General features: G+C 45.7%; 1 protein-coding gene across 1 annotated transcript; it reads left to right on the top strand.

Moving 5' to 3' along the window:
* The first annotated feature begins 97 nt into the window (after positions 1-97).
* LOC144155481 (uncharacterized) lies at positions 98-27,119 on the top strand. Its single transcript, XM_077686950.1, has 5 exons — positions 98-297; positions 428-595; positions 12,861-12,956; positions 19,388-19,456; positions 23,281-27,119. The coding sequence occupies exons 1-5, from the start codon at positions 271-273 to the stop codon at positions 23,455-23,457; spliced, it is 537 nt and encodes a 178-aa protein (XP_077543076.1). The 5' UTR covers positions 98-270; the 3' UTR covers positions 23,458-27,119.
* Positions 27,120-27,400: the final 281 nt, after the last annotated feature.

Genomic DNA, 27,400 nt, shown 5'->3' on the forward strand with positions numbered 1-27,400 from the left:
TAGAATCAATTTTAATGATGCATAGAGCGCTACCAGTAGCATAGACCAGTAGCATACCGCGATACCGCTAGCTAGGTGGCGTCGGAGCCATCGGAGCGTCCAGTGCATTTGCCGCGCAAAGAAAAGCGTTACTGGCGTTACTTGTTTCTGGTTGTACCAGTGGTAGGGTTACAGTGAAGAAGAAAACTTTGACTCGAATTTAGTTCTTGACTCTTCATTATTGCCTTCTGAACGGCGAGTGGAGTTTGACGTGTCAATCTGCATTGAATAATGTCCGAATCGGAAGAGATCTACGAGGTGAGCTGTCAAATCCGGCGCGCCATTTTCGTGCGTTGCATTTGAAAGATTTGAATTCACGTTGGTACGGGCCGTCCGAAACAGTTATCTTTCTGTTTGGACTATATTTTTTCTTTTCCAAACCTAACAGGTTGACAAGATTTTAGATAAGCGGTGGCGTCGTCGTGGAAAGAAAAAAGTTGAAGAATTCCTCGTCAGATGGAAAAATTTCGGACCCGATGAAGATACTTGGGAGCCTAGGGAGAATCTGCACGGCTGTGAAGAAGTGCTGAGTGAGTTCGAGGACAGCTTTTTGGGGGTAAGTGGCAGGTTTCGGCTGCATCAGAGCTAACTGTGCAGTGTCACACTTTGTTGTGAGGCTATCTGAGCCAGTTCACAATTTTTTTTGTTCAATAAACTATTCCCTAGTTTCCCCACAAAATTTACATGAAGTTCATGTAAATTCACAACTTGTCATTAATTCACAATAACAAGTTCATGTAAATTCACAACAAAGTTTACATGAAGTTCATGTAAATTTTGTGGGCCATTTGTTTAACACCAAGAGTGAACCACGCCTGCCAATAGTTTTGAAAGCAAATGAAAACTCCCTTCCCGCTGCGACCAGTGCACCTACGTCCAGCTACAGTGTACTAGAATAGTCCAGCCGCTTCTGCACCGTCGATCTTCCCCAAGTCAAACATATGGCGCCTCTTCTCGGCGGGAAGCGAAGTGTTGTTTTGGTGGAGGTACGAACACTGTCGCCCCGCATGCGTTCACAGGTCACTAGTTCGAAACGCTGGCATTACATAGCTATGACTCGTGCAGAATTGGCGTGCGAACGAGCGAGTAGTTCCTTGAAGGGACAGCCAAGCGCTTTTTGTGGAGGGCATGCCGTCTAGCTCGTATGAAAGCCAGCATTTTATTTTGTTGGGTACCCAGAAGGAATTTTTAAATAAGTTGGCGCAAAGTAACTTTAATTTGGCGCTATGGTGACGGCATTTAGCAAAAAATGACACTACCGTTTGCATTCAAACAGTTCCGTTTCGGTTTTGATCCGTGGTTCAAAAGCGGCATAAAGAAGTAGAAAATACTGCACATTATTATTGTTTTATCTGGGGACAAGTTTTTAGATACCCCTGAAGTCCCTTCATCAGCCAGGTAGCAACAAGTTCCTCCTCTCTCCTGCTCCCCTCGCGTCGTCTGCTAGCGCTGGCCGCCATGATCTTAAACCCACCGCACCAGCAGGTATGCCCCGCACGTCGGCAGCGTCGCGCACCATGTCCTTGCAGTAGCATGAAGTTTCATCATCAGTTCTGCTAGAATACAGCGGTAACTCTTAATTTGGGCCACAACACCGAGAAACAAATCAGGCACTAAATACATACACCGTGACTGACCATTGTTAGCGTCATCCTGAACATTCACAACAGCACTTTGGTGGCTACTCAGATTCAAGCTTGCGGGCATTACATTCAAGTTGCAACAGTTTTAAGGCCCCTGATTGTGGCTTAAGTCTCGCATCTTTTAGAAGAAAACTGGCTAAGGCCTCTTTATCAACTCTGGCTAAAGTGAGATCGAAGAATTCTGTTTTAAATGTGCCCTTTTGCCAGTCTTATTTATTTTTTTTAGTCCTGCCTGTCTAGAAATATTTTCTAGTGGCAGTGCTAACAACGCGAGGCAAAAAGAGAAGAGGGCACAAACTTTTTGTCTCGTGTTGTTTGTGCTATTACTAGGAATAATGCACTAACTCGCCTAACTTGTTTAACGGGCAAAAAATATTGGCCGTTAGACACTCTTTATGGTTGTAGTTATGATCAAATTTTTGAACAACACTAAAGAACTTGAGAAGCGAATGTTTGGCACAAAATGCAGGTCATGGTACCGCCGCTGTCAATCTGTGTGCGCAGAAAGCTGCATTAGAATATGTTGTTTAACATAAGTCATGCACTTCGTATAATAAATGACAACGGTTGTGTACAAAGTTAAAGTATAAAGACCATCACGTGATGATTTCGAAATGTTTTATTGGTGTACAGTGAAGCAACATTTTAGCCAACTGGGGGAGTTCAAGAAATGGTGGTGTTATTGCCTTCCACTTGGCGTTGCTGAGCGATAACAGCAAAAAAAAAAGACTACAAAGGAGCACACAGACATATCGCTCAGATATGTACGAACTGGCCTGCTCACAGCCCTTGCTACACCGGCAACAATTTAACTCTTTCGCTACCGCCAGAAAATTGACTAATTTTAGGGGTCCAAGAAAACATTTTTTTTCCTGCTAAAAAATTGGTTAGGCACTAATTGCAGGAGCACAAAATGCAGATTATTTAACGGCATTTCCAATAATACCAGTTTTTAAAGGTATTTATATATCATAGTTGTAAAAAAAATATCAAAACCAAAATTTTTGTCAAGTTGTTGAAAAAAATGATAAAAAAGGAGTTGTGTATATCAAACCACCGGTAGTAGAAAAAAATTAGAATATTCATTTTGTAGGAAAACATTTCAAAAACACGCCCTAGAAAAAATATCAACTTGCGCAAAGCAGTTTGTCAGATATAAAAAAAAAATGTTAGCGTGCACGGTGCTCGTGTCATGCGGTGAAGCCCAACCTCCAATTCAAAATGTGCAATTTTGGGTGGTTTCCTGGAATAAATCTGGCGGTTTGTCATTATCAGAGGCACCAATTTGCCCCCACATAACGTAAAAACATCTTGTCAATGGCTGACTTTGCATTTGCAGCGAGCACAATATTTGGGACAAGCACGCGATGCGGAAAAAAACATGCATGAAGTTGAAAACGGAACGCCGTGGCTGACGCTTGTTGTCATTCACGGTCAGTTATCTCTCAAAACATAAAGCTGAGCTTTATTATCATCTTCTTACTCGCAATTGTAACCTTGCTCGCAAAAACGAGGTACGATGAGCTAGAATCATGCCCTGCGATCTTTGGCCGAGTAGCAGTTGCGCGCTGAAAAAGATCAGCACAACGAGCCTCCTCTATTGCAGCGCCACCTAACATTTTTAAAATGAAACAGTACAACAGACTGAAACAGACTCCGTCCGAATAGACAGTTCAACTAAGCAGCAACATTAGACACCCGGATATACCCTCGCATGAAAACGAAACTGGAAGGCGAACAGCTGGCAGTGTAAGGCCGGTTTGAAGCGCTGTCCTCGGCGGAACAGATATCTGGCGACTGGGTGTGACCTTTTAACTTGCATCTGAAGTTCTTATCGCAGAAATTGGGTTAGGGTGGGGGGAAATCAGGAGCGGCGTGCTTTGTTCAAGGATCAGTCGCGGACGCTCCAGGCGCCATGGCAGGTAGCCTTGAAGTTGGGCAACTGCGTAGTAGCGCTAAATATGAATTTTGTGATGTAGAAACGAAACCGAAACTGTTGTAAACTGTTCGCGAATGGTCCTGGGGTAAGTAGAACTACCACAGTACTTAGAACAACGTGCGCAAAGGCAATAAAACTGCCTAAAATCATAAAGTAGCTTTGCAACCAAGCACTGCTTGACATTATCAGCCAATTTCTGGGATTATTACTGTCAGAGCGCGAACCTGACGATTGAAAATCGTTTGCTAGTTCCCCATTCACGCCCTGATAGCAAAAAACAAGCACTGGGGCAGAGTAATTAGGAGTTGCACGCATTCTTCGTTGGTAGCCGTGACGCGCGATGACCACGCCCCTTTTCCACACCCAGGTGACTCAAAAGCGTGTCAAAAATCACGTTTCCGTTGCAAAAATGAAAACAAAACTGATTTTGAAAGGCCATTTTCTGATCTAACTCCGAACAGCTTTACTTGTTCGAGAAATGCCTGGAACGCTATGAAAAGGCGCTCCCAAAAGTATCGATCAAATTGATCGATTTTGATAGGCGCGGTAGCGAAAGCGTTAAACAAGAAAAAGTCATTCGGTGATCATTGTATTGGACTTAAAACTTTTCCCTGTTGCTCGTTGAACCTTCCTCAGCAGGAAAGTTGGAGCAAGTTAGGATAAAATTAAGTCCTGAATTCTACCAAATGGAGCAAAGTATGCCATCTTAGTTCATGTCTTACTGCATCAGCCATTTGCTGCTGCACGGCCACAACGCAGCTTGCTTGTGTAAAAACTTGGTGCAAAGGATCATGTGTACTGATGCAAGTTTGCCTGACCAACGACTTCTTTGATGGCCTGACACACCCTCACAATTCCAAGTTTTGCACACAAAAACAAAGCGGTCGCGACCAACACTGCTCTCACATGCGCACATACACACGAGCTGCGTTGCGGCCGTGCAGCAGGAATTTGATGTTGCAGTAAGACATGAACTCAGGTGGCATAGTTTGCTCCATTTGGTAGGATTCAAGACTTTTAATTTTATCTTGTGCATCCAAGGTTTCCTGCGTTCGGCACTGAGCTTGCAGAGTGGTGCAGCAAACAAAGCCTTGCCTTACCCCACTGTGCCACGCAGCTAAATGCGCAACGGCCCATCATCTTGTAAGTGTCATGCACTGTGGTGAGAACAGACCGTACGCGAAATGGAATCTCAACCTTAAAAGTACCGCAAACTCACCGGCTACTACGACTGGCGCGCACAAAAAACGAGAACTGCTTCACCTTCGGAGCCCCCCGCAGGGGCACCGGTGATAGTAGTGCCGATACCGCAAACCGCAAGCCCGTGTGGGTTGGACCCACCCACGCCCTAGGCTGTGTGGGGCTTTCCCGTGTCCGGGGAAAAGGGCTACCTGGTGTCTGAGCCAAAGCCAGGGTTGTTCTGGACCTTTATGGCCCCTTGGCAGAGGCAACACGCCACTTTGGCCCCCGCTTCCCATAGACAGTGCCCCCAGTCTCACCCGACTTGGGGGGAATCAGCCAGTCGCCTTTTCCTGTACTCTTCTCCATTCTTTTCCTTTCCTATTCTTTTTCCTAACCCTGTCCTGTCATCTCCCTCCCTAATTTCTCCCATTTTTTTCTCCAGGTGGCGAGGGTTAACCCTGTGCGAAGGCTTCACCCTAGATCCCGAGCACAGGGTTATAGTGGCAACGTACAGTTAGTGTGGGCTGCAAAGCCACGTTCCCTTGTTCCGTGGTGGGTGACTGGCCTTGCCACCGAATTCATTCCATATTTTATGGCTCCCTTCTCCATTCCACCCAAAAGAACTGATCGTCCCCCGAAACGAGACCGCACCGAAGAACTTTCCAAACCAATTTCTAACCTCGTCTTCAACAACCCTGACAACTTCCCACGCTTCCTAATGATGCAGTCAGCTGATAAGGCAACCCCTGTTACCAGCAAATCTGTGTTTTTAGTTGCAAAGTTCATTGAAAGTTTGATAGGAAAAAACTATGAAGTGAAAAAGCTCGGACAAACATTGGGGACAATATAAAACACCAAATCTTTCGAATAAGACAAACTTTTATTTTGTCTTCATGGAAGACGAGTCAACGCTCCCGACGGCTGTGCAGCTATAACCAGCATACTACGTATCGTACGCACTGGGGCTTCTATGTTTTCGTTCATAACTTTCACTGTTCACTCCACCATTCTTACTGGTACGAAAAGAATGTGCATTAAATTTAAACACAAATGGCTCATTGTACAAGTTTATAATCCCTGTTTAATTGGTGCTAGATTTTGCCGGCCTCGGCCAATCACAACCAGCTGCCCATAATACGTCGTGAGTTCAGTGCAGAAATGTAGGTAGGGTGTTTCATGCCTATTCTCTATTTTCCTCATTATACGACTTATTTTAGTGAAGTTCGCGTTAAAAGGGGTGTCAGTGTTATTCAACGAGCCAGTCTTTCGAATGAACCAAACTTGCATTTTGTCTTAATGGCCCCTTTAAGTGATGCCCTTTCATTTGGGATAGAGAGCATAAAGCCCATTTTGCCGACTGCTTCCATAACACTGTGACATAGTGTTGTTTTGAGACAAGAGTTTGGTTTGAGTCTGGAATGGGGCGCGATCTATGCACAGGATTTTGTACTGGGTTGGGTTAGGTTAGCAGGGGTGCAACAGCTGCGCCAATTGCGCCATGTTGATACAATTTCATATTTTTGAGCCAAGCTGCACTAAAACCATGAAATTTGTTTAAATTGTGTCACGCTGTGCCAAAACGCCCTACTAGGTGCAAAATTTCTCAGTTTCGTGAACTTTAGCGGGGAATAAAGGACGCATTGGCAACACACCTGAGGTTGTACATCACCTAATCAAGTAGCGCAGACAGTGCTGGTATGGTGGCGACACCTGCGCCTGAACAACTATTGCCACCTACGGCCACTGGCGGCATTTATCGGATGTTGCCATCGCCAGCACTCTGTCCTCCATGCACTGCCTGCGCTATGCTGCTATGCGTGATTGCTCGAACCAGCGCTCTCATTTCAAGGTTTTTAGAACGATAGGAAATAATGGAAGGTTTTATACACGAAAACTGCAAAACCTGGTCACCAGCTACACGTCACAATGTTTACTGCGTCCAGGAGGAGCTGGCGAGCGCAACAGAGCTGTCCCATGTTTGCTGTTTCTAGCAATGGCGTTTGGCACATAACAGGTGTGGGTGCCAGATTTTAGTTTGAGGCGGATACAGTGAATGGTTGCGAGTTTTGTTGCGAACACGCAGCCCACGCATCACTGCACTTAAGATTTCAGTGAATCCAAGCGAAATAGTCGGGGCAAGCTACACGCGCTAGGCCGGGTGCCACGGATCATGTGAACATGGTGATGCAGTTTCTGTGTTCATTAACTCATAACTGTGAACACCGGACCGCTACTGCCCAAATTCAGCACTGGCATTAGTGCCGGTATTCCCTCTGTCTGAAGCAATGAAATGTTAGTCGTATGGAGTTGGCCGTGATATCTGCGTCAAAGCATCCGCTGCGGTCGCACGGGCAGGAGCTATGCGTGTACTTGTAGGAAGGGGTAAGCAGCGATGAGCACCGTAATACAAATAAGTCAAACATACATATTCTTAAACCATAAGTGAAACGTAATGCTAAAATTCCGGAGTATGCATGTGCTCGACGACAAAAAACAAAAAAAAGGCAGACACCATCGCTGCTTCAAAGTAATTAATGCGCAGTGGTTGGCTGCCGAACACACGCGTGTCTGTGTATACTTTTCGTCCCCGTGTGTTTTTTTCTGCACTATGGTTCACGGAATTAGCGGAACACAGGTAATAATGGCGGCATGTAACTTGCGCTTTGGTTGGCTACAGCCTCGGGGACTAGTGGCAAAAATACTCTTTCTCTCTCCCCTCCTCTCTTCTTTTTTTGTTGTTTTTGTTTTTTAAGGGGAGCTTTTAGGTTGCAAGTAAGCAATGATAGAGAGGCTGGTTGAACTCCGCACCCAATATTGTTCAAGCTTTGCGAGTCTGATCTAGACAACTTGAGTGCAAAAGAGTGGAAAGTAATGGCTGCAGCGGTAAAAATATTGCAGCCCCTAGACCAAGCAACGGCTGAGCTGTGCGCAGACCACAACCCAACACTGTCCTGCATAATACCTCTCATTCATTGCACATCTGAAGGGGATGGGTCAGCATCATTTGCAAGGAGCCTTCTGCACAGCCTGCAACACGATTTCCTGACCTAAAAATGGCACCTGTTCCAGCAAAGACCATGCTAGTTGACCCTCGATATGAAGATGTCTGTTGCATTGAAAATAGTAAAAAAAGCGGGCACTTCCAGCTTCAGCAGATGGGCTGGTGCCAGCCCCAGACTGCCCACGCATCTGCTTGCCCAGATGTGGAGAAGCCTGAGGCTGACACTCTGGGGTGTTTTTTCTTCCCAAAGTTCTAACGTAGGGAAGAAGAGTGCCAACGACAGGGTTCTTCCACAAGTGACAGACTACTTAGGCACCCCTGTGCTCTCACAGTCTGAAAACCCTCTGGAGTAATGGAGGAACCATGGCAGCTGGCCTTACCCCCCAGCGCTGGCCAAGGTGACTCAAAAGTATCTTTCAATTCCTGCCATGCAAGTGAAAATTGAGAGGCTGTTCTTGACAGTAGCAAATGTTGTCAGGAGCCGGTGAGAGCTGCTTCTCCCGGAGCATGTGGAGCAACGAGTATTTCTTAAAGAATACAGAATACTGCAAATACAGCAAAGGGAAGCTGTGCATGTAATTTATGAATAAATGCTCAATCGGTAATAGTTTCACGAAATGCTATGCTTAAGAGTTCTAATTCTTAGTCGGGTCACGATTTGCTCTTTCTTTTTTTTTTTTTTTTTGCGATATGTACTATCCGAACTAGTCGATTTGAAATTATTTCTTGCACGGTGCACCTTGAGTAATCTTGGTGACGGTATTGGCGACACCGCGGACCCCGAGCCCCCGTACTCATGCTGTAATCTACCGTGGCTAGGAGTTGTAAGGTGAAGGGCAGAAACCACAAACGGTGGCCGTCGGAGCCAAGGTCAAGCTCCAGCGGATGGGCTGCCTGTCTGTTTACCAGGCAAGGAGCTCTGGGACCTCTCAAGCTATCAGGGTAAGGTTTGTGAAAAAAGTACCCCTGTCCCCTGCTTTTATACTATAGCATATGGAATTGTCTAAACCCCCCTCCAAACGTGATTGGCCCCCGAAAAGGGGCCGCACCGAAGTTTCTTTCCCACCATTTCCTAACTTGAGTCCTCCAAAACCGAACAACTACCCTCGCGTCATGGTGATGGAATCGGTCGACCAATCACAACCTCTTGCTTCACAGTCGGTATTTCTTGTTTTAAAGTTTCTTGAGGGTATTGTTGGAGAGTCTTATAAGGCCAAAAAACATTGAACCGGTGAAATCCTTGTAGAGGTCAGTAGCCAGGATCAGGCTGATAAACTTCTTGCTCAAACCCGCATCGCCAATCTGGCCATCAGAGTCACGCCCCACCGCAGCCTAAACAGCTCTCAGGGCGTGGTCTCCGAATATAACCTACTGAATGAAACTGAAGCCGACTTGCTGGAGGGCCTTTGTGGTCAGGGCGTAACAGCGGTCAGGCAAATAACCATATGAAGAGATGATAAACAAATACCCACAAAGCATCTCATCTTTACCTTTGACAGGTCGAGCCTTCTGGAATTCGTCAATGCAGGTTTTGTGTGATGTCCAGTCCGGCCTTACATCCCGAACCCGCGGTGCTGTTTCAAGTGCCAACGGTTCGGGCACGGCACAAACTCCTGTCGCAGCCGACTTACCTGTGCGAAATGTGCCCAACACAACCACCCGTCCGAAAACTGTAACGTGTAACAGTTTCTTTGTGTAAACTGCCAGGATCCGCATGCGGCCTACTCCAGGAAATGCAAAAAGTTTAAACTTGAAAAGAAAATCATCCACATCAAGGTCACTGAAAACGTCACCTTCCCAGAGGCGCGGAAGAGGTTCGCCTCTTTCCCTCTGGGCAGGTACGCTGACGCAGTTCATTTCATACCACGCATAATCACAACCTGGCCTTCTACACCAGCAATCCTCATTGTCTTTTACTGATTCTACTTTCGTCCTTGAGTGATTTTAGTGTTTAGATCTTCATCCCTCACAATAACCACTGTTTTGGCGCTCTTTGCCCCAGTTGGCCTTGCGCCATCATCATCATCGATTTGAAATTATTCGACCAAATCACTATTTGTTTTGAATTCGCTTCGAACCTCAAGCTCACTATTCGCCCATCCCTAGACTATACCTTATGTGCGCACGCAGAAAAACCTCAGTCAAATGAAATAAAAGCCTTCATCCTCTGTTTCAATGCCCTTTGCTCAGAGAGAATTTTGCACGATTAGAAAAGCCAGGATGGCTTTAAAACCTCAGGGCACACCTGTAAACCAATTCCCGAAACCGAGGGGCCGCGTCCCAGTGAATGAGCTGTGTTGTGTCGTCTACGAGGTCAAATGCCAGGACTGCGACACATCATGCATAGGGGATACTGGGAGACGAGGAGGAATAAGAATGCAGAAGCATGAGAGAGGTGTTTTTAAGGCTACAAATGCAACATGAGCAAGGACGGAACTGATTGAGCACTATTTGAAGTGTGCACCTGTGTTTGAAAACACTAGCACAGTAACAGCGGCGGGGCGGCAGAAGGATGGCATAGAGGGATGGTTTATTCACCATAAAAGAATGACGCGCATTGCTAATTATGGCCTCCTACTGGATGCTTGGGGTGGTGCACTGGATGAATAGGCTGCTAGTCTTCCTACAGGACCAGTTTGTTATTGATGAAGTCACCCACAAAGATGGTGAAACATCTTGTGTATTGTCTTTAAAGCTGGAGTTTTGAAAAGTTAATGGTGACCTTCGGCCTTTTGTCAAAACTGGTTACCTCACTACCAAAGGTGCAAGCCATATTGTGATTTTGATCAAATGTTTTGCCATGCTTTATGCGAGGGCTTTATGCGAGGGAACGGGAGAGCTATGTTCCTTCTTGGTGCCAGTGCCTACATAAACCACAGTGATTGGCACAGGTTGGGATTACTTTTGCTATCGGCTATCGGATGAAGCTGGCAGCCAGCTTTTTCGGTGGCCAGTTGAGGTGCTTTTTACATGTTCCCCTAGGTGGCAGTGCCTTCTGCACAGGCCCTGCACAGTGATTTGGCGGTGCCAACTGAGAACTGTGCCCTTCAAAGCACCATTTTGGCAGTGACTGCAGTGTGAAGTGCACATTGGTGCAGTCGATAATTTGGAAGAGCACGAGCCCTTTTAAAGGAGCCATGAAGAGAAAACACAAGTTTGGTTCATTCGAAAGATTGCCTCGTTAGAGCCATACTGACACCACTTTTAACGCAAACTTCGCTCAAATAAGCTACATAATTAGGAAAAAAAGGAATGACCATGCGACCCACCAGCTCATTTCCCGCAACAGAACCTATGATGTCATACTAGAATGCCCTGCAATTGGCGGAGGCCGGCAAAAGCAAACGCGAGTTAGGCAGGGCTTACCAGCTTGCATAGTGAGCTATATTCCCGTGAAACATACTGCACATTCCTTTTATGACACTAAGAATGGTGGAGTAAACGGTTGAAGTTCCGAACTAACATGCAAACATGTACGCCAATCCGTATGAAACTACCGCCGGCCGAGCTGGACATCTCGCTGTCTCGCAGACGATTTTCGGGTTCGAGGCGCTTCGGGGCCAATGAACCGTTCGCGCAGCCGCGACCTTGCTTGGTATCTTAATCCTTTGACAGGAAGTTGGCGTCATACCGCCAACCCTCAAAGGTAAAAATACAAACAAGAGGAGTAAGGAACTGCAAGCAGCGACGAGATAGTGTCACTCGTCGCAGAAGTTTCGCAATGGTGGTCGCATTGGCTTGCTGCTGTCGTTACGAGCTCGTTTTCAGTTTACAATCCCTGAACACTTCAGTTTGTTCGAGTACTTTACAATGAAATTTCGTTTCTGCATCCTGAAATGCCCATGTAGTACGGGCAAATTGTCGAGGGAGTGCGACATCCCCGCCGGTGAAGAGATCTCCTTTCATGCGCTGCCCAACGACGAACATCGGCAAAGCAAGTGGCTACGTTTTGTGAACTTTGCGAACGGAGGAGAAAGGGAGCTAAAGGAAGTACGAGTGTGCTCGCTTCATTTCCGACGAAGTGATTACGGCAGGGGCCCTTGCGTTAGCTCACTCCTGGGCCATGCCGCCGCTCGTCGCCGACTTCGCAGATCGTCGTCAAAGCGCTCTGAGCTTGGAAAAAAAAATACCGTACACACCGCGCATTGGCGCTCGTATCTTTCTGGTCGGAGCAGAGAGCTCGCGCGAACGGCTTTCCATACACGTTATCGGCCAACTGGCATAAGCGATACTGCTACTGAAATTGAACTATTATTAACCGTAATAAAAATACGGCACATACGTACCAGTCTGTATTCGTCTGTCGTGACGGGGCTGACGAGGCAGCGGTGCCGACGGCTGGGCGTTCGTCTGTTGTTATTATCGCGGAATGGTCGCGTTCCGGTCCATCCGTGTATCCCACAACTCCTGCCGCTCGTGCACTTCAAAGCATTGAGCGTTCAAGTGGTGTGAGGTTGTTAAATGCAAGCCCGAGCTCCTCGGTGAGAACTTTGTTGTGCGGATGAGGCGATTCCATGACTAGGGCTGCGGGTGTACTAGGTTTTACTAGTATTTTTAAAATAGCCGCCGTCTCTGTTTTGGCACGAGTTCCGGTTCGTGTTGGAAACCCGCATGTGGGTGCTATATGGAGTCGACATACTAAGTATCTGTTTCATGTACCGGCTCATATGACGCCATTGTCCACATCACGAAATGTACAATTTAGCGGAGATTTAAAAATTTGGCTTAAATTGCCTTATTTCTCAGTGAATGAATGAATGAATGAATGACCTTTATTTGGGAAGAGGCCTGAGGATAAAGCATCGTTTGCTTCAGAAAAGCGCTTGGGGTAACTATGAAACACCTAATCTTTCGAATAAAACAAACTTTGGTTTTGTCTTCATGGCTCCTTTAATGTTGCACCTTGGGCTAAGGAGTGCCACCTTGCTTCCACCTGTCAATGAAGTCTTCTGTAGATTTGGTATTTGTTGACCACAATATTTTGGGCCCATAGAAGTCCACGTAACATCGACACTGATCATTATGACTACTTTATTTTTTTTATTTTCCCCTTCAGGTCCCTATGAGTGACAGTGGGACTGAGCTGATGCCAACACCCACCAAGGATGCTCCGTTTCATTATAAAAGCGTCCTGGAGGAGTCGGCTAGCAAGGTACTTTTTTTTTTTTCCATTTGTGATCAGTCAGTGTTGTCGATCTACACTCCACCATTTTTCTGTGGAGTGAAGCTTCAGATTGAGTACTGCTTGAAATGCTTTTGCTTAAAAATGAGGCAACTGTCTCAGTATACAGGAAATAGCAAAAGACTACTTCTATCCTGGCCATGGGGGGCAGTACTTCTGATTGAGGGGAGCTATGAAAATGTCCATGTGCATGTTATTTCAGCTTCTTTTAAAGGTCAACCCACCACTAAGTTTTCGTATTAATATATAATCAATACATCACATGTGTTTCCCAGAATAGCATTCTAGAATACTGTGGTATACTCAGTGGCTGCTAGATCGTTTTTCGGTCAGGGGGATCCACGACTGACTAGGTTGCAGCAATTTAATCATGGGCAAAAGATGCTTTCATCTACAAAAAACCCTGTATGTCTATTTTTTTCGACTTAGAAAAAGCTTACGACACAGTGTGGCGATACACCATCCTGCACGACCTGAAGTATTTTTTGGCAATTGGGGGGAGAGCGACAACTTTTATTGCCTCAAGGGCTATTACAGGGCAGACAGTGTGGTGACGGGGGTAGGAAAGCCCCTGGTGAATTTGGCCAACCGAGCGGCGATGGCTTCTTGCACCACCGAATCCGAGCTGGCCAAGGCCATGGCCCACCCAGTGCTCACCGCATCAGTAGAGGCGCATGGGTTGTGGGTGCATTGGCACAGGAGGTGATCAATGGCTTGGACCACCCCACAAGCAGGACAGTGGGGTGAGGAGTACAGAGAGGTGTGCGTGTGGTGCAGGCGGAAGAGGCAAGAAAGGGTTTAGATCTGCACTAAGCGCTGCAGCTGTTCTTCAGCACTCGGCATTCTTCAGCATCTGCCACTTGTCACCCTAATTGCTGAAGTTAAGTGCCGCACAAGGATTCTAACCTACGGTTTCACACATCCAACCTATGGCTTGACACTTGGCATCAGCTCCCCTCTGATCACGTTGGTACTAGGAAGAATAACTCCCACTGACTCAACCGCGAGAAGAGACAAGACCTAGTGACAAATGAGACTGTACCTGGACAACATCAGGGTCACCTGTGCCAATGTCCTGGACAACAGGCCAGCCAGGAACATGACAAGGTATTAGGGGCGAAGCACTTTACGGGCTCGGGCTGTCGGCATCTCATGTCGTCGTGGTCGCATGTAGTCACAGTACTAAAACACCGGGACACTTGTTTTTCAATGCCTCGCGCTAGAACGTAACACGTACTAAAAGAACACACTGGGACACTCGTTTTCGATCGCCTCGCACAAGAACGCTTGGTGCTTCAAAGACATGACACTTATCCCCCAACGGTTTCGTCTGTGGGCATCTCCGTTTCATCTTCGTGGGCATCTCCGTTTCATCTCCATGGGCCGTGTTGCAAGAGAGAGAGACTTACAATCTTTGAATACACTTGTACACTGCAGGCTTTGCCCCTCCCCGGGTTTCATGTTAGTGGAGATGGCCCGGGATTTTTTCTTTGATCTAGCCGAAAAGCAAGGAGAGCTGCTATTTGGCGCATCATTTAGATTCTTTCCAAAGAAGCAAAAAGCTTTGAAAACTTGAATTCAAGAAGTAGTGAACCTGTCAACTGCTTTCTTCCATCCCAAGTACAGGCTACCCTGGAAAAGGGTAGCTTTTACTGTAAGGGTATGCTGTCCACCCCCCTCTGAAACCTGTGGAACTGCTGTGGAAGGTGGCCAACAGAGCAGGTTGGGACAAGGAAGCGTGCCTTTCGGGGTGTGTCAATAGCATCATTTCCCACAAATCAACTAAAAAAAAGTTGGTGAGGCGGTGGGACCGCCAGTAAAATTTCTCAGTTTTTATAAGCTGAGGCTTTTAGTCGGATAAAACTCGTGCGTTTTTCCTACTAGAAGAAAGGCAGTTGTTTGAAGACAAAGCACTTGAAGCTGTCTCCGAAAATTTTGAAGAAACAAGGGAAGTCAACAAGCAGCGACAAGTTCTTAAGGCCAATGCCACGAAGTTATGCGATGACCTCGGCTTGAGAGTTGGGCCCAAAAGCATCAAGCAAAGAAAAGGGTTGACTCTGAAGCCATTCATCAACATCGACTCACAAAGACTTCTAGCCATTTAGGACAGTCGTAGTCGATAAGGCAACATGGCAAAATGTAGTTGCTAAATTTCTGCAAGGACAGCTAGGAAGGCTTCCCCTACCTATTCCTTGTCAAGAAGTCCGATGAAGTGGTGTACCTTCTAAAAGACTCAAGACCTGTGTCGTTTCTCCATAGGTGTATGAGACCTCTTCTATAACGTTCCGCGTGCCTCCGCTGTCAAAGTGGAAGAGCAATGCTGTGATGCCTATGGGTGTGTAGGTTTTAAAATGAATGTGGTATACACACCAGAGCTTGACCTGCTACGTCTGTCTCTGTGGTCCCTGTACATTGGGTTTGGTGGCGCGATAATAAATGGTGTGATATATGCTGATATGCAGTATATTAGCATTGGCTCCTGCATTGCACCTGTTTTGTACATCTATTTGGTGTGGGGGGACCGTGAATTGGAGGAAAGCCTTCGGAACATTGGCATTGTTAGGTGCTTCAGATATGTAGACTATTTTCTAGTGTGTGTAGCTCCCAGAAGCGCTACTGAAGGTGTATAGACTGTGTTGAGAAAGTTTGAAGAGGCGCACGAAGGTTGGAATTCATGTATGAGTGCCAGTAGATTATTGTTTTTAATACTTAGACTTTACGCTTAAATTTGAACAAGGGTGCACCTTTTGATGTTACCATACAAATGGAGAAAAACAGCTTTTGCCTTTGGATTCGGTGTTCAGCAAATTGGTAAAGCACGGCATAGCCAGAGAATGTTTGATGCAGACGATAAAGAAATTGTTTTTATGCTATCTGCACAAGCTTTCAACAAATGCAGCACAGCAGAAAACAAGGGACAGAAAGTACACACGGACGAGCGCTCGTCCGTGTGTATTCTTTCTGTCCCTTGTTCTGTGCTGCGCTGCATTTGTTCACTATGAATTACCAACTAGCCCAGTCTACAGCTTTACAAGCTTTGCTATCCAAAGAGTGAGGCTCAGAAATAATGCCTATCCAGCATCCTTGATTGGTACCGTGGCATGAAAGGTTCTCTCCATTCTTGTCAAAGGAAAACAGACCATGTGTACCAGATAGATATGCGGTGGTGATACCGTAAATTCATGGTTTGCTCATTGATTGAAAAAGTAGGGGACAGGCATGGGGTACAGGTGGTTTGTTTCGCTCGAAATAAACTTGGAAACCAGTGCAATCTTCTAGAAAAAGCAGTAGAAAGCGAGAAAAAAGGCACTAATGTTGATAATAGGTGCGGAGTAGCGCACATGCGAAAGTTTGTCAAGTACTCCCTTGGCACAATGTACAAGGTCCCGCTTTCATGCGAAAAGTCATACATAGGACGATCGGGGCGTTGCCTTAATGAGCTTAGGGAGCACCATGCGCTGTGCTAGCAGACGGCTGTATCAGGCAATCTTGCTCTGCACTGCACTAAGCGCAAATGTATTACTCCAGCTTTCCATAAGAGGGAAGTTCTGTTCAAGTCAGTAGATAAACTGATCAGGGAAATCTGGGAAATGTATGGCGTCGGGCCTCAAGGGCGAGTGTGTCGGCATTTTATCCGTTTTATTGCTAGCAAGGGAGACTGAGGGAGACTGAGCTTCTACGAGATGAATATCAAAGAGGGACGTATGCGTAATAGTGGTTGTACGAACTGGTGTCATGTATATCTCATGGGTGGAAGTGCTACGCCATTTGTGCCATGCTGCGCCACTCCACTTCTCCTGCACCATCCTGCTCCAAAAGTCAGTATTGCGCCAAAACTGCTTCCAAGTGGTGCCAAAAATGTGCGGCAACAGTGAGGTGATGTTCAGTGCCGGTCACTTTGTGCACGGAGCAAATAGACTCGTTCGTTCAGCTGCCATTAACAACGTGACGCGCTCCGGTGGGCTCCCTAAAGGGTTAATGCTCTGATGTGCAGTTTCACAGGACTTGGGAGTGAACTTAAGATGCGGGCAATGTGCAAACATTGAAAAAAAGCTCCATTTCACAGCCCGCTGCACTATGATGCATGCGTCATCACCAGCAGTCATTGCAATCTTCCCGCTCATTCTCAGAAGCAAAAAAATAAGTTTTATTGTTTAGTTGGACCCTTGCTATTTTACCTTATCGCGGGTACGCTTGCCATTCCAAAGGTTCGACGCCACTGTGCCAGCAGCATTGGCACAAGTGAGAGGGGGTGAATATTCTGCAAGTAATCATCTCTGCAGGCGTGTCTTGCCATACAGCACTGTTTTCTTAAGGCCACCCTGAGTTAGAAGAATGGCTACAGGCATGCGAGACTAGAAGTAGCCGAAGACTGGTAACTTTGTGGTGGGATGACGAGAATATCTAGTACAGTGGAACCCCGATAATACGACTTTCAAGGGACCGCGCGAAAGCGTCTTATATGACCGGGGGGTCGTATATGACCGGGATGCGGGTAAATGTCGGCAGAGTAGACGGTCTTACGCGACAGGTGGGTAAAGAACTTATTTATACTACGATATTCAGCATGTTCTCGCGTCATTTGCAAACCTTTATCTAAAATCCCGTTTCAAAAAAAAGAAACGCCGATTTTATGCCCCCTCCCCCCCTCCCCTCCACAGCGTCCAAGATAACCTGCCAGCCAAGCGCTGCACGCAACGCAACCCCACGCTGTCCGGCGCTGTTTTTAGCTTGCCAGCCCCACGCCTCACAACGCGTGCGCGAGATAAGGCCGACGTAGTCAAGCAAATCGAGAGGGGAAAAGGGGAGTGTGAAACTGCCAAGCCCAAGCGAAACGAACGATAGTATGAGACGGCAATGAAAGGGTCGGAAAAGAAGCGGAGTAAGGAGTGGGGTGACAATGCCACTTTGCAGGGTTCGCACAGGTCCTTGAAAACCTTGAAAACCCTTGAATTTAGAAGTGTCAATTTCAAGGCCTGGAAAGTCCTGGAATTTTTAAATGGTCCTTGAATACCCTTGATTTTTCCGGAGAGAATCAATGGCCCTGCCTTTTCACAAGAATTTAAAGTGTTTTTCATGGATTTTAGGTGTTCACAAATGTAAAGAAACATTTAACAATCAAGTTTCAGTGTATTGCGTGAAATTACAAGTTTGGTGGATTTTCATTATTACAAGGCAACATCGGGAGCAGGCACTTGTCAATCCAATCCATATCATGATACAATCCAGTGAAAGCCAGCTTCTGTTCTCTATCTTGCATCTTCCATCTAGTCTGTGCCTCATACGCTCCATCTATGTTTGCTTTTACGTGCAAATGGTGGACGTGCACATAGTTCATCCTGCCTTGAAGCAACACTTGCTCCAGCTGATGCTCTTGCTGACAAAACAGGAGATGCAGGCAACATGAACTAAGTTTTGAAATCAAACAGCCTCAGAAAAACACAAAGAAAAAAGAAAAACCTGTAAATACCAGCCATGAAATAAAAAAAAATAAAGCTGGGGGAGCATTCACGAACCCGTTAGCGCCTATCTAAATGTGCACTAATGTGCTTAGGAATTGGGCAATAACGGAATTTTGCATTGTGTTGAAAAAGTTGTAAATAATCCCGGATAAAACATTAGATGGGGGACTTGGAAATGTGTTTTCTGGTCCTTGAAAACCCTTGAATTTTTGCTTTTGAAGCCTGTACGAACCCTGACACTGATAAGCAGAGAGAGGAGGAGAGAGTGTTATGAAAGGAAGAAACCTGGATCGAGCTTGCGATGAAAGCAGGTGTTTTGTCATCGTCGTGGAGTTGCATTGTGTGTGTTTTCGGGTTCGTCGGTGGCTCCATGAGAGCTTCAAATTCACAGTTCGCAAGCCACCGGAACTTTGACTTCTCGTGGTTGACGCGTTGGCGTGCTGCTGCCGCGTGGGGCCGTCGAAGGTTAACTCCCGCTTGCTAGTACCTGCCTGCTTGCTTGCATCTGTTCAGCAAGTCGTCTGGCCCACCTGTTGACCTTTGAACATCAAGCAGCGTCCAGTGGGGATTATGAATCAAGAAACGTAGAGACGAGTGAGAAAAACGCTGGTTTAACCGCGCCAGAGTCCGTCGTATGAAGCGGACCATGTGTACCCGAGCGTCATATCATCGGGGTTTTTAATGCATTGTTTCTATGGGGAGTTTTCCAGGACCGCGTTGACCTGTCGTAAGAGGCAGGTCATCGTAAGTCGGGAGAGGTATCAGCGGGGTTCCACTGTAGCATAAAGTGGATTCACACAGTGCAGGATAGGATCAGTTGGAATTCTATGCCAGAGGCCTTTTTTGTCCTTCATTGGACAATTATAGGCTGGTGATATTACGTAAACAGGTGCAGTTGAACTCTTGCCTTTCTCTCTTGCCACCCCCCACCTCCCCCAGACTTTGGAGGCAGCCGAAATCATCACGAGACGACGACTGCAAGTGGACCAGCGGCATCAAGTCAAAAGCGTAAGTGTTGTGTCAACAACAGCTGGCCCAGAACTAGGGCTCTGTGTTCTCAGATTTCATTTTTCGTAAAATTCAGTGGGTGCTTTTCGGAGTTTATTTTTGTCACAATTTATTTATTGTAAATCCGTAATTCCCTGATATTTTGAGTGTAATGTCACTATTCTCAGTACTCCAAAATCTTGGGTGAAACAGTGTCTGAGCACGAACACATCGAACACACGAGACACATTTTAATTATATTTGGAGATTTGAATGCAGAACCATACATACAAGCAATGCAGAACATACACGTTTGCACCAAGGAGGTTGTATAAAACTTCTGGAGTGGAGATGGCGCTCGAAAACTGACGTTGACGGCCGCCATCTTGCTTGTTCCGTCGTAGCAGATGCATTGCACCCGTCGCACATGTACTTGTTTTTGCGGCGGGTTACGTTATATTTTTGCTTCCGTTCTTTTTTTGTGTTGTTTTGTTTTGCTTTGTTTTGTTTTGATTCTCTCATGCGGCTAGCTTCAAGCACACCGAGCTTTTCTTGCGCGCTTTCATTTCGCTACACACGCCTTTTGTGCGTGCGCCGGTGGGTGCACACATCTGCTAATTATTTACATTCTTGGGCGCAAATAACTAAAATAAACAGAAGACACAATGAATTTATTTTCTGCCCCTTGTGTCTGTCTTTCGAGTTTTCTCTCGCCAAAAAACAGAACTTGTGTTCGTTCGATCGTCGTTCGCGGATGGATGCTCCAAAGGTGTAGAAAGCATAAATGGTCTGCTCGTGCGTCGCGTTCGGATGTGCTAATCGCGCGACGAAGTCGTCGGGGATCACCTTTCATCTATAAGTACTAAGGGTCTCTGTTGTTTTCGGTCTCGATGGCATTACTAGTGTTATAACGTTATAAGTGCACGCTTGCCCGCTGTTTGTGCGTGATGTGAAGGGAAAATTCGCTGTAGCACCTGCCGTCCGCTTACTGAGCATACCGTGCACGCTTGTTTACGCAGATATGCAAATGTTTTCATTCGTAGTTGTGGTGGTCAGTCGCTTGACTGCGCGAAATCACCTTTGTGAATGTGTGGGGCGCAAATTGTTTTTCTGCACTAATTTAAATGCAAAGTATTGCTCAGGCAGTTACCGTCAAAATTCCAAGGCACTCTTCCTTAATATATTTCATCTGCATCCGGCCCTACGGGAATACTCTGACGTTTCTCGTTAGCGCTGTTTCGTAGAAGTCGTTGATGCACCGCAGTGCTCTCTCGCATTCTTCGTCTGCGTGATTTTCTTATTAATAGCACGTGCTCACGTACAAACATGCGCGGTCAACGAGGTTGTGAATGTGATTGAGTAACCTCCTGTGTGTTGTTTTCTTATCACTAGCACGCTACTATCGTGCGAACGTGCGCAGTTAATGTAGCCGTGCATCCAATTAAGTAACCTTCTGTATTTTAAAAATAAAAAAAGTTAATGCGAGTGAGACATGTACGTGTGATGATCATGCTTTCTGTGAAGTTCACGCGGAAAAAAAACCTGCTTGAATAAGCTTCAGTGTGTGCCTAATCCATTTTGCAAAATACGATTGAAAAGCTGGAAATAGACCCGCCGCGGCGGTAATGGCTAAGGCATTGTGCTGCTCATCCCTAGAACGTGAGTTCGATTCCCGGCCGCAGCGGCCGCTTTTCTGATGATGGCAAAAAGCGAAAACGCCCATGTAGAAAAAGATCCCCAGGCAGTCAAAATCAATCCAGAGGCCTCCACTACGGCGTGCCTCATCGCCTGCGTTGCATCGGCGCGTTAAACCCCACAATCAATCAATCAATCAAAAGCTCGTGCTTAATTTGGTCCTTTTCGGCAAGGGCAAAACTGGTCATGTTGTTTAAACCAGAAAACGTGCATGTGCATTACATACAAAGATTGCAATACCTGATGCATATGATTCCTTGCAGTACTGCCTAAAAACCATTCGAACCGCTAAACTTTGTCTACAGAGCTTGTTTGGGTGTTAGAGCTGCGTTATTATTCATTAATCATTAATGAATAAGCGTTCATTAATCCCAGCAATGCCGCTAAAAGAAACAAGCGCCAGATACTCGCGCTGTAGCGTGTGCAGCACTTTCAGTGTGAAATCACGGCTAATAGTAACCTTATAACGCGGCATCTCTTGCCATGGCGTGCAACATGAGGTAATCTTAATGTTAAGGGGGGCGGCCTATAACCTTAGATATACAGAATAAACGTTTATTGAAATAAAAGCAGGCGTAGTGTCTTTAGCCAAGCGCTACGCGTTTTCCCGCGGCGACAGCTCTGTTCACCACCATAAGATATACACACGCGAACTCGCTGCTTGAACCATACCTTACGTCAATACCTTCTGTGTAAGGCAAAATTCAGGCTGCCCTCAAACATAGTAATCGATAAACCAGCTTCCCATCGTTTTCTCCCTTGTAAAGCCAAAAAAACACGAGCGCACTTCAGCGTGCCTGCCGGCTCAGCGCCTTTTCTGCCCATGGCAATATGGCCGCCGACCAGTTCGCCCGGCTTCACCTCCCCGCGTTGCCCGCTATGGGCGGCCGCCACTCCAGAAGTTTTATAAAACCTCCTTGGTGTGCACGTATTAGAACTTTCGAGCTTGTGACAGGTGCAAACATACTTTAAGAGGTGTTTGTTGCCAATGGAAGTGCACTTGGTGTGACATCTTGTGCACGCGTGCATTTCCATGTCTTAGCAGCTAAGACGTTGGCTATGATAAGGTGCATTGACAACATTTGGATTTTTTATGTAGGCACACCACAGTATACCACCTTGTTTTCATAGCATCTTAAGTGCCCGCCTCTCTCCCTCTTTTCCATCTGAGTGAGGGGAGAATTAATTGGTAGCTCAAAGGGCGGTTGAACTCCCCCTTCCCTGACTCCCTCCCTCATCTTAGGCAGCAGTCATGGGTTAGTCAAACATCCTATGGCAGATTTCTTCGTAGGAAAAATTAGGGCTCTGCCAGTTGCACTCACAAAACTAGAAAAGCTTTTGCCAAAACTTAGCAGCTTAACGTAAATTGGTCCCAATGCACTGTTGATCTGCCAGTTGAGACAGGAGTTTATCACACAATTTCGAATGCGCATGCTAGGGTGTAAGTTTCCGGACAGAAAAAATTGCCATTCACACAGTTGAGGCCATACCTGGTGTGTTCGGGAAGTGTCCAGCTTTCCAGAAAGACCCTCCAGTTAAAAAAACATTGGGGAAAAAAGCCTTTACAGTGTTTATTACCAAGGGCGAGGGCGATTGCAGTGCTAACAGAGACACTCAAATGCCCAGTAATGCCAGGCAAGGAGCTGCATCCGAACGGAAATCACCTTCATTGCCTTGAATTAGTAAAAGGACACCATGTTTCTCAAATTCTGCCATCTTGAAGAAGACAAAAAAGACCAGCTGTTTTCCCGTCATCTAAAATTTAGTTCTAGCTGGTGCAAGCGCCTTGCGTTTTCGGGAGGTTTTGCAGAGCTACCAAGTACATGTCTCCTTCAGTGCCTGTGCCACCACATTTTCTAGTTATTTAGACAAAAAAGACCAGCTGTTTTCCCGTCATCTAAAATTTAGTTCTAGCTGGTGCAAGCGCCTTGCGTTTTCGGGAGGTTTTGCAGAGTTACCAAGTACATGTCTCCTTCAGTGCCTGTGCCACCACATTTTCTAGTTATTTTTTACCCTACTGAGTATTTTTAATATTCTGCATTCTGTATCCTATGCTCGGCAGTGGGATAGTCAGCGCAGCCGTCGTCTTCACTTGTGTATGTGTGTGCATGTGTTTGTATATTTATGTATATATACTTTGTACTCTGCAGGAAACAGGGCGCAGCCTGAAGTCCACTGCTGCAGTTGATGGCAAAGCCATTCCCAAGCGCTCCTTCCCGCTTTACATGACAATTGTTGTGGCAGTTGGGGTTGCTGCAGCACTTGTGGCATTCATGTACTGGGGCAAGAGCGTGCCTCTGTTCAAAACACTGGAGAGCCAGGCCTGATCACAGCTTTTTATCAAGCTGCAGCGTATTCTTTTAGTGATCATTAATTCAGTTTCATTAATGATCATGTAACGACAAGTGGGTGCAATGCATTTGATATTCCTCTGGGCTTTTTGATAGGTTCTACCTGGTGCAGGTTTCGTGTCATGCTTTGCCTGGCTTCCTTTTTGTTTGCTTTTGGTGAAGACTTTGAGTCTAATTTATGCTTCACGCAGTGATCTTCCATCGTACATTGCATGCAACCCTTTTTACCTGCTTTTCTTTAATGGCTTGTAAACACATCAGCAGGGAAAGACAAATGAGGACACAAAAGAACAGGAAGGCCCAGGATGGGCACCGGCCATGTTTTCTCCTGCTTTTCGCCTCCTTGTTTGTTTTGCTGTGTGAATGTGTTTGAGCCCTCACAACCAACCAAACTTTGATTCCTGCCTTAAAGGGGCCATGCAGACAAAACACAACTTTGGTTCATTCGAAAGATTGTTTCGTTACAGTCATACTGACGCCACTTTTAACGCACACTTCGCCTAGATAAGCTATGTAATTAGGAAAAAAGGGAATGGCCATGCGACCCACTAGCTAATTTCCCGCAACAGAACCTATGATGTCATATGTCCCCAGCTGTGCGATTGGTTGAGGCTGGCAAAAGCAAATGCAAATTAGGCATGGCGAACAAGCTATTTGCGGTCAAATGTAGCACGTATTTATTTTACAGTGGTAAGAGTGGTGCACTAAACAATGGAAGTTACGAAAATACACGTCAGCATAGAAGCAGCAGTCCGCCGCTTTGGAGTTGTCTTACGCGACACTGGCCGATTGGCGTAAACGACGTCTTACGTGACCCTGTTATGAAATATGTTATGAGATATGAAACAATTGCATTCTACAGTAAAAAAAAAAAAGCCAAGTGCAAATACGGTCAAAAACAAAGCAACGGTGGACAGCGGTCCCTGGATGAGTATAGTAGTGCCATCTGGGAGGACTGACGGCAAGCAAGGCTGCAGAGCCGAACGGTGCAGTGGAAGTTTGTTGGAATACGCGCACTTATGACTTCATTGCTGACGTCACGGAAACACTTGATTTGGCGGGAGGATCAAAATTTTAACCTAAATTGATCAATTTCTCAGGGAATACAGCATCATTTGCTGCTGGACAAGCACTGTGGGCGCTATAAAACATGACATCATTCGAATAAAACAAACTTGTATTTTGTCTGCATGGCCCCTTTAAAGGCTAATTCCCGCGCATGATGTATATAATCATCGCACTATCATATCCAGATCGTCACTGCTGAAGCATCATCCTCGTTGCGCTACTGAGCACGAGGTCGCAGGTTCGATTCCCGGCCGCGGCGGCCGCTTTTATGATGGAGGCGAAAAGCAAAAACGCCCGTGTGTACGAGATTTCGCCGCACGTTAAAGATCCCCAGGTGGTCAAAATTAATCCGGAGCCCTCCACTACGGCGCGCCTCATCGCCTGCGTTGCGTCGGCGCGTTAAACTCCCACAATCAATCAATGAAGCATCATCCTATTGCTAAGCATTGAAACGTGTCGGCTAGTGCAGAGTCTGAGCTTTGTTGGTATTCATTTGTCATTTTTAGTTGTATGCTGGTGGTGAATCTGTGAGGTAGGGACATTTTTGTTGTGGTCATGTCTTTGGACCCTGCTCATAGTGGGTTTAGTTGTCAGGAGCTTGTTGACATTTTACACTCACGACGCCAACTCTGTTCACTCTGGTTTAGGGGCTGTCTGAACCAACTCCCCATTACCTGTTTTGTTTGACCTTGAACTGTGCTGGGGGGCATCCTATTGGACCTATTTAAAATTGGCTGGCTTGAGGAGGCAACAAAGGGGCGAAGCTTCTAAAGCCTAGTTAATGGCAACTATGCTTTTACACAGCTCTGCAAAAAACTTAGGTTGAAGCACTTTAATTACTACTAATTGCAACTTGATGTATAATTGAAAATACCTAGTTTTATTGTTACAATAAGAAATATATTTAGGTGTGAAGTTCATAAATAACAAGACTGTAAATGCTTGTCTACCACATAGCATTTAGTTAGACGGGCTGCAGATGTATATTTTTGTAACAAAACTGCATAAAATGAGCCACGTAATTGTCACATTTGTATCTTCATGTCTGCTGTGCCCTACTGTGCCCAAAGTTGAGCAAAGGGGAGTGTTAAAGAAAAATAAACCCAGCACAGCATGCTTAGCAATAATAGCCCACAGCTTAAAAATTTAGTTAGTCAGGCTCTGCCTCCTGTTTCAAAATGAGCTCTCTCTTTTTTTTTTTTTTTTTTTTTTTTGCCATGCAAACATTCTACAGAGGGTTGAGCTTTCAACCAAGTACAAGCTGACCGTCCTCAATGAGATGAACCCACCAGAAACAATTTCTGCTAATGCTATGCGATGCTTTCGACAAAGCATTGTGGACTGTGACTGTCCTCAAGCCGGATGCTACGTTTTATTTTTTCTGATGGAGGCGAAAAGCGAAAACACCCATGTGTTCGAGATTTTGGCGCACTTTGAAGATCCCCAAGTGGTAAAAATTAATCCAGAGCTTTGCACGCCTCATCGCCTGAGTAGCGTCGGCGCGTTAAACCCCGCAATCAATCTAGCTACGTTTCATTCATCAGTAATCGGAACTGAGCCAATTCAGTCACCTAAGCAAAAGAGAAAGGATCTCTCGTCTCAATCAGTGTATTTCTGTGTGTGCAGTTTAATTCCAGTTCATCATAGACTTCACTGTAGTCTAATATCAGGCGTCTTGCCGTAACCCACATCCTCCTCATCTTGCCTGTGCGCACCCTCGTCTTCCACACCATTCATTTTTCTGCATGTGTGCAGCCTCTGGGATGGCAGTGAATAGCAACTTCCATAGATGTATTCTTTCTGCTTGCATGAGAGAATATGTATTCTTTTAGCTTGCATGGTGTGGGTACCAATGAACACTAAAGGTCAAATATGTGAAAACGGTGCCTAGCTCAAGCCCTCGAAGTGCAGTACTCCTGTGGTTGTGCGGTCTCTGAAGGAGGAAATTCAGTCTACTTAAAAACATTCATCTCGCCATTTTATGTTTGCTTTTATGGGACCAGAACCGCTACTTAAAAACATTTATCTCGCCATTCTATGTTTGCTTTTATGGGACCAAAGCCGCTACCTAAAAACATTAATCTCGCCATTCTATGTTTGCTTTTATGGGACCAGAGCCGCTACTTAAAAACATTTATCTCTCTTTTCTATGTTCCCTTTTACGAGAACCAGGTCTCCGAAAAAAGAAATTCAGTTTATTGACAACTTTTATCTCGCCTGTCTATATTTGCTTTAAGGGAACAATTGCTGTAACTGGAGTATAAGACTTCCACGCCGAATGGGATAAAGAAGCCAGCCAGAAAATCGCCAGAATTTTTTTTTTTAAGTTGCATTTTGATTCGGAAGAGTGAACAGGAGTTTTGGCTAATAATGACTGTGATGTGAAGGCCTCAATTTTCTGTACGACTACTGTGTTCAACGTGTCAGCGTTTCCTGCTCGGCAACTGCAAAGTGATAATAAATAAGCCAGCGATTGTAGCAGCATTCATGCCAGCCCACTGTATAATGTATTTGTGTTTTTACCTTGTACTTGTAGTATTCAAATTAAAGCACTATACTGTTTCTGTTCAGTTGCCTGAGTCCCCTGTTGCATTTATAGTTTTTGTTTGCATTTTGAGCCTCCTTTGCTCCTTTTCGGAAGGATTTCTACTGTACTGTTTTCATTGCGTTCATCTTTTCTGATTAGCAATGCAAGCTTTTAAATGTACTGACAAAGGGTAGCAATATTTGCGCCAATGCTTTTAGTGTATTTAAATTCATATGTTGCAGTGTTTATATTAGGCCGTCACACTATTATGTTTCTGCTTAGTTACCCAACAAGCCATGCAATATACCCAACAATTGGCTACTC

This window comes from Haemaphysalis longicornis, unplaced genomic scaffold (assembly GCF_048455015.1).
Source record: "Haemaphysalis longicornis isolate Haplotype H1 unplaced genomic scaffold, Haemaphysalis longicornis Haplotype H1 scaffold_1, whole genome shotgun sequence".
In the NCBI taxonomy this organism is placed as follows: domain Eukaryota; kingdom Metazoa; phylum Arthropoda; class Arachnida; order Ixodida; family Ixodidae; genus Haemaphysalis; species Haemaphysalis longicornis.

Coding starts and splice junctions, on each gene's coding strand:
- LOC144155481 (XM_077686950.1), top strand. CDS start 271: ATGTCCGAATCGGAAGAGATCTACGAG. Junction 298..427: donor AATCGGAAGAGATCTACGAG/GTGAGCTGTCAA, acceptor CAAACCTAACAG/GTTGACAAGATTTTAGATAA. Junction 596..12,860: donor TCGAGGACAGCTTTTTGGGG/GTAAGTGGCAGG, acceptor TTTCCCCTTCAG/GTCCCTATGAGTGACAGTGG.